General features: G+C 40.7%; 1 protein-coding gene across 2 annotated transcripts; it reads left to right on the top strand.

Annotated features, from left to right (window-relative positions):
• The first annotated feature begins 5,492 nt into the window (after positions 1-5,492).
• On the top strand, positions 5,493-10,051 carry tubb5 (tubulin, beta 5). 2 transcript variants are annotated; one of them, XM_050047451.1, is made up of 5 exons: positions 5,493-5,646; positions 8,175-8,283; positions 8,492-8,599; positions 8,698-8,942; positions 9,065-10,051. In XM_050047451.1, the coding sequence occupies exons 1-5, from the start codon at positions 5,590-5,592 to the stop codon at positions 9,875-9,877; spliced, it is 1,332 nt and encodes a 443-aa protein (XP_049903408.1). In that variant the 5' UTR covers positions 5,493-5,589; the 3' UTR covers positions 9,878-10,051. The 2 variants fall into 2 exon arrangements, with proteins under 2 accessions (XP_049903408.1, XP_049903407.1); XM_050047450.1 differs by having other exon boundaries at positions 8,489-8,599.
• The last annotated feature ends 1,034 nt before the right edge of the window (positions 10,052-11,085 follow it).

Here is an 11,085-nt window from a genome sequence, read left to right as displayed (position 1 = left end):
TTAAAAAAAAATGTAAATGTTGCAGTGTATTGAAATGGTGTGCCTTTTCAGTTCATCTCCTACAGTAGTTAGCAATAAAAAAAAAGTCACTACAGACATGAGGGCTCTGTGTGGTGGGATTTTTTAAGGTAGGCATATTTTTTTTGACATATAATAGTTTCAGAGGTCTTACTGGACAGATTTATGTAACTTAATAATGTGCTAATGTGGTTAAAAATAAATTAATCATTTATTGTTGTTAATATGACACATTTAATGTTATATATATATATATATTATATAAGTATGATTTTTTTTACTGTCATGCCACCGCCATTTCTAAAGCCATTGTCATTCAGTGATGAAGGTAGTGATGCAAAGATAATACATTTACCATTTTTATGACATAAAAATAATATGAATAGTCACAGTTGTTCATATGATATGTTTATTGTTTATTCCTTTACATATATGAAGAATTAGATCAGTATGACTTTTCACCATTCCTGAAATGTTTTTTCAAAAGTACTGTAATAGTAACAATCTATGAAGTGATATAACAACCTCTTGGTAGAGGCCCATATTAATACACACATAGAGATAGATAGATAGATAGATAGATAGATATCCATCCATCTGTATAAAATGTAGCTGATCTACCATGCCTAGAATGTTCAGGGTTCTTTACAGTCATCCATTCAATCATATATTTTATCACTGGGGTCAAGTTGAGTCAGTTTTACTTATATAGCCCAGTATCACAAATTGCAAATTTACCTCAAGAGTATTTGAAAACCCATACAGCAGATGGCACCCTCTGTCCTTCAGCCCTCACTTTGGATTAATGCCTCCCCAAAAAACCTTTAACAGGGAAAGAACAACTGAGGAGGGACCCCTCCCCCTGTATGGACAGACATGCAATAGATGTCATGTGTACAGAATAACCAACATAATAAAGTTACAGCATAGACAAACATATGACATACATTATACACAAATTATAAACACATGAAAAAAATGGATCTGGGAGGATGTCTAGCAGCTTTCAGGGGTCACCAAACTGCTAGAGCCGGAATAGACTGGTAGTCCTAGTTAGGTTAGAGAGGGTTTTGCACTTAACTGCACTATATCCAGAGGTGTTTCTAATAGTTTGCCCCCTCACATATGTAAGTACAAAGAACAAAAAAGTTAGAAACACTGCTCTATAAAATGTAGTCCAATACGGCACCACCTTAAAATATGACTTTAGTGATAAACATATGATTGAATTTTCACATTTTCAACAATGTCAACAAAAACACTACATTATAAATTTCATGAAGGTAGAATTAAAGGCAATAATTTTGTATTGCATTACATTAGATTGTATAAGTGTACCAGATAAAGTGGCCACTGAGTGTTTACAGTAACTATTAAATTTATATTGAGGTCTGAAACATATTATTCAAGCTGTTTGAGATGATTTAAAAATGTTGTTTTTTACTGACCTTGGTCCCTTTGCATTGCTCAAGGCATCAGTTGCCAGCTGTCTCAGCACAGCCTGTAACCGTGATTAAATCTGCATCCTTACATAATATATTTTACTGCTTACTTGTGCATCGAATGTCTGATTTAAAATGGAGGATGCAGCATTTAGCAGACAGAGAACACACCACACACAACACATGATTGCACTACTGGAAAATAGATTATTAGGTTTATACTGTGATTTAGAAAATGACTGTCAGAGATGACATTTTAACTGTCACCATCAATGTTTACCTATTTACTTTATCTCATCAGTACTGCTCTACATGACTGATGACCGTACTGGAATGATGGCTGAAGTAGGTGCACACCAACATGTGTTATGTGTTTAGATATGACAGTTATAATGTGCACGTTTGCAATGGAAACTTGCATTTAGATTCACAACTATGATTGCTTCTGTAAGTAAAACAAATTCTGTTGAGTAAAATATACATTTAGTCAAAGTAATTCTAACAAAATATAATATCAAGAATTTTTTGAACCAGACTGTTTCATATGAATAAAAATCCCCCAGCAGCAGAGTTTAGTTCATACTCTGCAATCCAGTGTTAAACCTCTAATCTGATTATATCATAGAAATGGACAGAGCTGGGATCAGGGGCCTGGCTCACCCATCCTGTCCACTCCGACCAGACGTCAAGCATAAAGCCTGGACTCTTTGCCTGAGGTGTGGAGATCCCTGAAGCAAAAAATTGTCCTCCTTTTTGTCCATGTTTTTGAGTCAAGGATGAGTGAATTTACTTCCCGAGGTTTTATTCTGAACTTTAATATTTTAAAACACATTCCTTTTGTTACATATTTGGTTTATTTGAATCACACAGTCAGCTGAACATAGACATATAGCTACATGCATGGCATCAGTAATAATCCATCTCAGAATCAGAATCAAAAATACTTTATTGATCCCAGAAGGGAAACTGAGATTCATCACAGTTGCTCTGATGTAAGGAATAGAGAATTATAATCAATAAGAATATGAGTATGAAATAGAAGTGTGCAAATGTAAAGAAATAAAATAAGATAAAATAGAATAAAATAAAAAGTGCATTATGATACCATGTTTAACACTCGTGCTTAGTCTGTAAGTGTGTGAAAATATACAGTTATATTCACTGTGCTACGTCACACTGTATAAACTATGATGTTACATTCAGAAGTGTAAAATGTATTATGCTATAAGGTTCACTGCAATATATATATTAATAGAATAAAAACTAGAATAACAATAAGAATAAACATAAGGAATATGTACAGCTGTTGCTTAAAATAAATTGGTATACTAATGAATATTGCATCAGTCGAATTATTGCACCAACTATTGCATAGGATTGCGCAGTAAAGGCAGTGTTGCAAGGAATAACTGTACCTTTAAGTCACTATTGCACAGTAAAAACATAATAGGCTAGATAATTGTGAATTATAAATACAGATAGATGAATTCAGTCCAAGTGCTGATCTGCTGACTCAGAGTGTCCGACATTCTGAAGGAAGAGCTTTACAGTTTAATGGGCACAGGCAGGAATGACTTCCTGTGGTGCTCTGTGATGCATCATGGGGGAATGAGTCTACCACTGACTGTGCTCCTGTGTTTCACCAGCACATTGTGGACTGGGTGGGAGACATTGTTTAAGATGACACATATCTTAGACAGCATCCTCCTCTCTGACAGTGCAACCAGAGAGTCCAGCTCCACCCCTATGACGCTATTGGCCTTGCAAATCACTTTACTGAGTCTGTTGTTATTTGCTACGCTCAACCTGCTCCAGCACACAACAGCAAACAGGATAGCACTGAACACCACAGACTCAGAAAACATCCTTAGCAGTCAGTCAGATGTTGAAAGACCTCAGCCTCGTCAGGAAATAAAGACAGCTTCAGCGTTCTTAGCCCAGTCCAATTTATTGTCAATATCCACTCCCAGATACCCATAGTCCTCCTCAACCCTGACAGTATGATTGTTTCTGTGATGCCTGGGACAGTAAAGGGTACCTTTTCTTACATATAATATCAGATAAACATAAGAAAATTACAAAACCCTAAAGCAACAGAACAGCTACTAGATGGACCTTGAGCCGAGATTGTTTTCTTGATCTCTCAAATGCTTTTTACAAAGCTAAAAAATAATCTTTTAAGCCATAAAGGATAAGAAGTCCTTGAAGTATTCAGAAATGAAAAAATATAAGAAAATATGAACACCCATATTTCCATGACAACTGGTCAGGCCCCATCTGCAAATGAAGATTTCATTTGATTTTACATTATTATAAGATTGCTCTGAGCATATTTGGAGCATATTTTCCCATGTTTTTATGTTTAAGTGACTCATGTAGGAGACAGTTTCTGAAAAAGTATTGATGGACAGTGCTACAGCCATCAGCAGTTAAACAGGCAATAATGCACATCAGTTTACATCCACTACAAGTGCTTTTTTTTTTGACACTGAAAGGCTCAGGCTTTTTATTCTAAGTGTCTTGACAACATTATAGAAGGGATCCCAACAAAGGTTGACCTTTTTGTTACAGAGTAAGCAGATTTTTTATTAGCCAGAAACAGCCTAAAATTGCTATCACCCAACTCACTAGACTCCATTGAAAAGAAGGAATAATTTTGTTATGATAAAAAATACTTTGTTCAAGGTCAACGGAAACAAAATAAAACTCACAAAAGCCATCCTGGTTCATCTTTTCACTGTTCCAGCAATCGCTAACTCTAGTTTGGATAAAAAAAACTCTTAACTCCCCCACAGTCACTGATAATGAGGAGGAAAAAATAGGGAGTGTTGCACTGGCTTAAGGCACTATGTAGTTAGCTATAAAAAATCAGGTGCTCTTTGAAGATGGGGCAAACATTCACATAACGACGAGACACAATGACTGGCCAGCTCAGTCAGTGTAAAAGTCCATGGTACAGGCACTCTGACTGTAGTTAAACATCCTTTATTAATACATGTGTCAATCCATTTGCATTTTTGGACTGCCTGCCTGTACCATGGACTCTCACACTGAATGAGCTGGCCAGTTGTTTTTATCTTAATTCACCCAGTTACATGCAAAAATGTGCTGGTTCTATACATGGTAGAATAGTGTTTATTTAAATGGAGTCTCCTGGGTTTGGTGATAGCAATTTTGGGGCTGTTTCGGGTTGAACAAAAAGCATCTTACTCTTTAACAAAACAGTTAACCTCTGTAGGGATCCTTTCCATAATGTTGTCAGACACTTAGAATAATAATCATAGCCTGTCAGACAGTGGAAACAACAAGCACCTTTAGTGGATGTAAATTGACGGTGCATGATTGCCCCGAGTGGTTACACTTCAGCCATGTCGCTTAATAGCAGACTAATTCCCAAAATTGTTGTTCCCATTAGTCAGTAAGACACAAAAACATTGAAAAATATGGCACAGGTTTAAAAATAAACTTAGGTTACCCTTTAAAAAGATAAAAATGCACCATCCCAGTGTAACATGATCAACTGAGCCCTCAAACCCTGATTTAACACTTTTTCAGACAAAGGAGCTCTTTAATAAAACATCTAGATCATGTAAGATGACAAAAAGCTCCAGAGCAGCTACAAAATAGGCCTTGTGGTGAGACAAAGGACCCTGAGGAGAGGGGCTTGAGCTGCTGACCTCATCTTGTCTCTGGCTTGAAACTGAAATTCCTGCCATCTGTCCACTCTGCAGGGCGTGATAGTGTTACAGTAAGAAGTCTGATTTAAAAACTGCTGATTGGTTACTCGCTTGTGTTGTCTGAAATAAAAAAAACCTGTAATACATGTCACTGGGTTTCTCTGGACACCAGCTGGTAAAATCCTGGCCAATCTCTGTATCTTATTTCCACTCCCTGATCTGCAGCAGCGCCCCTCCTCATCCCGGCACTAGGTCAGTCTTCTCAGCCAATCCCCGCTGGCAGCAGCTGGGTCTGGGTCTAGCCACGCCCCCTCCCCCGGCCCCAGCCTCGTTCTGGAAACGCTCCAACATTATAAAGGCATTGTCCGACACTTTCACAGTAGTCTACGGTCGGCTCATCGTCCCTGTGAAGTAACCCGTCTGCGCCTCGTTGTAAAACTTTAGCATCCACTATGAGGGAAATCGTGCACATCCAAGCCGGCCAGTGCGGTAACCAGATTGGTGCCAAGGTAAGGAAATATATCTTGAGAATAAATATATTGCTTTACAAATTTCCTCTCACAGGCACATTTTGCAGGACATAAGCTTATTCTAAGTCTTTATGAAGCTGATGGTTTGATTATGTATGAAGACAAAGGACTCCTCTTGTCTCATTGCGCATGAATAAAATCACTCCTTCTATTCATGTTATACAGTTGTGTATTTAAACACATCACAAATCATAAAATATCACTCATAAATGGTTAAAACCCACTGTTAGTGTTAATTTCCCTGCTTTTCTGTCTGAATCTTGTGCACTGCGGTAACTGGTGGGTGGGTGTGGAGCAGCGGACCGTGCTTACTCGCATTGAAATAACGGTATAACGGGGCTCTTGTGTCTCGACGGGTTTTGTTCACACAACACCAGGCGTGTCTGCGTCTCAACTGTTGAGGATTCAGCTGACCTCAAGACATTGTCTGGGGAAAAGAAAAAAAAAATCAGCCTATTCTTCACATGTCAGAGCCCCTCAGTCAGAGTATTACGCACTCCGCACTGGTTTCTTTGTCTTGCACAGGCAGATATGGCTGGTAGTTCAGACAATGACTGGAAGCTGGGATGGTAGGCCTGGTTATTTTTTCTTTCACCCATACCACTGATGAATCAATAGCTCATATTGATTAGATTTTATTTCTGCAGGCTGTAGACGCAGACTGCTGTTGCAGCTGGTGAGAAAGCAGGGGGGCTGTGGAAAGGGTGTGGCATGGATAATTGGTGAAGAATGAATTGCTCCTTTTTAAAAGGACAGTTAAAGTGCATTTTCTGAGAGTCATCATCACTGCTTTTTTAGCAATAAAACCCCACTACTTACTTGCTTTTGTTCATTTTTGTACATAATTTTAATGCATTTGACAAAGTAGTCTGCTTAATAGGGAGCTGCAGTCTGCCTCACAACACATCACCCACCCAGTCTTACAGTAACAATTGCAGTCTGCTACAGTACACGTCCTTAGGGCCCGTTATTATCCCTGTCTTATTGCCTCCTTTTGTTTTAACAACTGATCATTTGCTACAGACAGCATATGTTTAAAGGGACCTCCCCAGCACACACACAGGGATCCTGCCCTGCTACTCATACATAGTTTGAGGACCACATTAACAATGGCCCATATAATACAGGATACATCATTATCACAGTGATGCTCTGCTGAAAGAGATTTTAATGTCCAGCAAAGCAGGGCCTGTCTTTGTAATCAATGTCTTTCCTCTCCTAACCAAATTAGGGGTTGGGTGGGGGAGGAATGGAGGAAACAGCTGATGCACAGTGGGTGAAGTCATTGGGTTCTCAATTTACCTGATGTGCAATTCCTTGAAAGAAAAGCTACAGGAAATAAATGCAACGTATAACCATTAAATATGCTTTTATTTCAAGCATGCAAGCTGCAGTAAATTTTGTGTATGTATAGGCTTGTGCAGTTGGATATAATGCAGTAAATTTATAGCCATCTCCCCCTTTAAAACATAGAGTATCATTTTTGCTGCTGCACGGTCCAAAATGGTGTTAAAATACTGGAAGTGAGGATCCTCATTTGTTTCCATTCCCCCAGGACTCATTGACTCAGATGTCCAGTGGATATGATTGACAGAAATGCTGAAGAGCTACATTGTGGTGAATTGGGTCAGGGTGTGGCATTGCTTTCCTGCTTATTGTCCTCATTCTTTCACTGTGCCTGTTTTCAGTCTTTACTGATCGCCATCAGCAGTGTCACTGTCAAATATCTGTCAATTTCTCTGATTTTTTTAGTCGCTCTTTTTCGGCTCTTTGTGCTCTTTACCCTGCTGTGATCTCCCTCATATTAAGGTCACTTGGTCATTTTTTGTTTTACATGGTCTTAGTTAAATGTCATGATACTTAGACTACAGCTGACTCCCAATCTCTTAAGTACTGAGCAGCAATACAGCCCGCTTATCCAGATTACTCTAAATCCTCCTATTGCTGCTGTTAGCAGAAAATCACAGACTGTATGACAAAAAAAAACCCTTAGCTGGAAGATATGACAAAAATATACGTGCATGCAAATGGCTGCCTGCATATGCAACAATCCCACTCGCTTGTGGGATTTAATGCATATACACACTGTGGGTGTGGGTCTTTAAAGAGTGAACAAGACATGAATACAGATCTGAAGACAATCAGTGTCTTCAGTGTAGTGTGACCGCCAGCAAATGGAGTTTATTTTCAGTGTTGCCCCCGGAGTGATCTGTAGCCCCTTTGTGCTCCCTCCTTTGCCTTCTACATCTGAAAGAGATACATTCTGCTATGTCATCAGTCGATGACTATGGAAATATTAACAGCTGCATTGTATTAAAGGGGTTAATACGTGGCTTGGTGAAAGGGGAAAAAATCCTGTCATCTTCATTACAATCCCAAAAAATGCAAACCCACTGCTGTTTTCCTCATTTAAAGTCCCCAGTCCCATAAACCGCATTGCTAATGGATAGATGTGTACTTTCTTTGCAAGTAGCTGTCATGTGATACCTTCCATTTTGTGTCTGCAGTTCTGGGAAGTGATCAGCGATGAACACGGCATCGATCCCACAGGGACTTACCACGGAGACAGTGACCTGCAGCTGGACAGGATCAGCGTCTACTACAATGAGGCCACAGGTAGGTTGCCTTTCTAAAAACTGATTTGTAAAGGGTATATGTGCCATTTCATTCTGAAGTGTACCATGTTATTACTTTCTCGTGTCTGCTGTCATGCATGGATTTTCCCACATTATGTATCCTGGGTAACATCCAAGACTGTGGTTTCCTGCTTTATGGAGTTGGTATGTTTTCTCTCTCCTTGTCTTTTCTCTTTCTCGCGGAGGAGGTAAATATGTGCCTCGAGCAATTCTCGTGGACTTGGAGCCTGGCACCATGGACTCTGTGAGGTCTGGACCCTTTGGGCAGATCTTCAGACCTGACAATTTTGTATTCGGTGGGTGAAATACAGCCTAATTCTTATAATACTGAATGACTACAGCCTTTTTATGAGCAGGGGTAAAGATGGCTCATATGTCTGTCTTTCCCCTCCAGGTCAGAGCGGTGCTGGAAACAACTGGGCCAAGGGTCACTACACAGAGGGAGCCGAGCTGGTAGACTCAGTCCTGGATGTGGTCCGCAAAGAATCAGAGAGCTGCGACTGCCTGCAGGGCTTCCAGCTCACCCACTCTCTTGGTGGTGGAACTGGATCCGGTATGGGAACCCTGCTCATCAGCAAGATCCGTGAAGAGTACCCCGACCGTATCATGAACACCTTCAGTGTGGTGCCCTCCCCCAAGGTAATGTACCCTTGTGATAGAGCATAAGCGTTTTGAATTTTAAATTTAGCTCCTCTTGCCTCAGGTTTTGTTCTCTCAGATCATGAGACTGAAGAAAGATTGTGTGTGTTTTCTGTCCTCAGGTGTCAGACACAGTGGTCGAGCCTTACAATGCCACCCTGTCAGTCCACCAGCTTGTAGAGAACACAGATGAAACCTACTGTATTGACAATGAGGCTCTGTATGACATCTGCTTCCGTACTCTGAAACTGACCACACCCACCTACGGAGACCTGAACCACCTGGTGTCTGCAACCATGAGCGGCGTCACCACCTGCCTGCGTTTCCCCGGTCAGCTCAATGCTGATCTTCGCAAACTGGCTGTCAACATGGTGCCTTTCCCCCGTTTGCACTTCTTCATGCCTGGCTTTGCCCCCCTGACCAGCAGAGGCAGCCAGCAGTACAGAGCCCTCACAGTACCCGAGCTCACCCAGCAGGTGTTCGATGCCAAGAACATGATGGCTGCATGCGACCCACGTCACGGCCGCTACCTCACTGTCGCTGCCGTGTTCCGTGGCCGCATGTCCATGAAGGAAGTTGACGAGCAGATGCTCAACGTCCAGAACAAGAACAGCAGTTACTTCGTCGAATGGATCCCCAACAATGTGAAGACCGCCGTCTGTGACATTCCACCCCGTGGCCTCAAAATGGCCGTCACTTTCATCGGCAACAGCACAGCCATCCAGGAGCTGTTCAAGCGCATCTCTGAGCAGTTCACAGCCATGTTCCGCCGTAAGGCCTTCTTGCATTGGTACACAGGTGAAGGTATGGATGAGATGGAGTTCACTGAGGCAGAGAGCAACATGAATGACCTGGTGTCTGAGTACCAGCAGTACCAGGATGCCACCGCTGAAGAGGAGGGTGAATTTGAGGAGGAGGCTGAAGATGATGCTTGAAGATAAATATGTGAATGTCAAGACATCAATGCCAAAACGAGAAATAATCAGAAAAGAACAACCACAGAAGTAACAAAGGAACAAACATAGTGTCTGAAGCATTGCTAGAATTAAACCTTAGCCTACATTAGCGATCCCTTGTGAGTCACTGCGAATAAAGGTGTCAAATGAAAACTTGTTTTCCTTTTTATTAATGCTTGAATATAAATGATACTGATGTGTCTGATAAAACCTTCAACACAACTCAGCCATTAAATTTCAATCACATTTAAAACAGTGTAAATACAAAGGATTGGATATGAAGGGGGATTTCCAGAAATGGATGAATGTTAGTTCTGTTGAGATCAGCAGTTTCTGTAGTAGAGGATACTGATGCATTCATGTGCTATTTCCTGCAGCTATGAAAAATAGCTGCGTTGTTCAGTCTGTTATGCATAGATAAGTAGGTTTAATGTCTGTTACGTGAGCATTAAACTAGAAGACAGTGAAACCAAAAGGAATTCTCAGTGCAGACATACAGTAGGTCAAATATGGTTTCCAGATATTATTGGATGAAGTCATATTTAGAGGTTTCTACTCCACAAGCATGATGGTTAAGGGCGCATGACCAATTTGCAACATGATAGTCAGACCAAGTTTTTCTCTGTGTCAAGCCACATTCCCACAACTATGAGTCAAACCTTGGAACATATGTTCATTGCACACCAGCAGCACTTAGATGGTCCTATTATAGGCGACAACCTCATAATCACAGTTCCACATATTAAGACCAACCAACAATGTTGCATCTACTTAATTTTGTACAAGTAAGAAACAATGCTACGTGTTTGTAGTTGTCAGGTTTAGCATTATAATTCCTGTGGAGAGTGTGGAGTCTGAGATGGAGGTGTACCAAACATTAAAGTAAGTAGTTGTGCAACTTTATCATCACATCATAAAAACATAACACTTCAAACTGTTGGTGGTGCCCCAGACATGACTGCTCAACCTGCAGTGAGGCCCCAGGGCAGAAATGAGCTGGCCTACATTCCTCCCACACAGGCCCCAAGCATGGATGAATTACTGAACGGGCCTACCAGGCAGAGGCCCAGGGGCCCAGAGTATCAGAGGCCCCCTGGCCTTCACTTACAAAATGTCTCTCAAATTAACCCATACCAACCAGCAAGACTTAAAATAACCACAAATAGACTCAAAAAGACCACAAAGAG

Source organism: Epinephelus moara, chromosome 6 (genome assembly GCF_006386435.1).
Source record: "Epinephelus moara isolate mb chromosome 6, YSFRI_EMoa_1.0, whole genome shotgun sequence".
In the NCBI taxonomy this organism is placed as follows: domain Eukaryota; kingdom Metazoa; phylum Chordata; class Actinopteri; order Perciformes; family Serranidae; genus Epinephelus; species Epinephelus moara.
The sequence above is the reverse complement of the archived record's forward strand: the minus strand, read 5'-3'. Positions and strand labels throughout refer to the sequence as shown.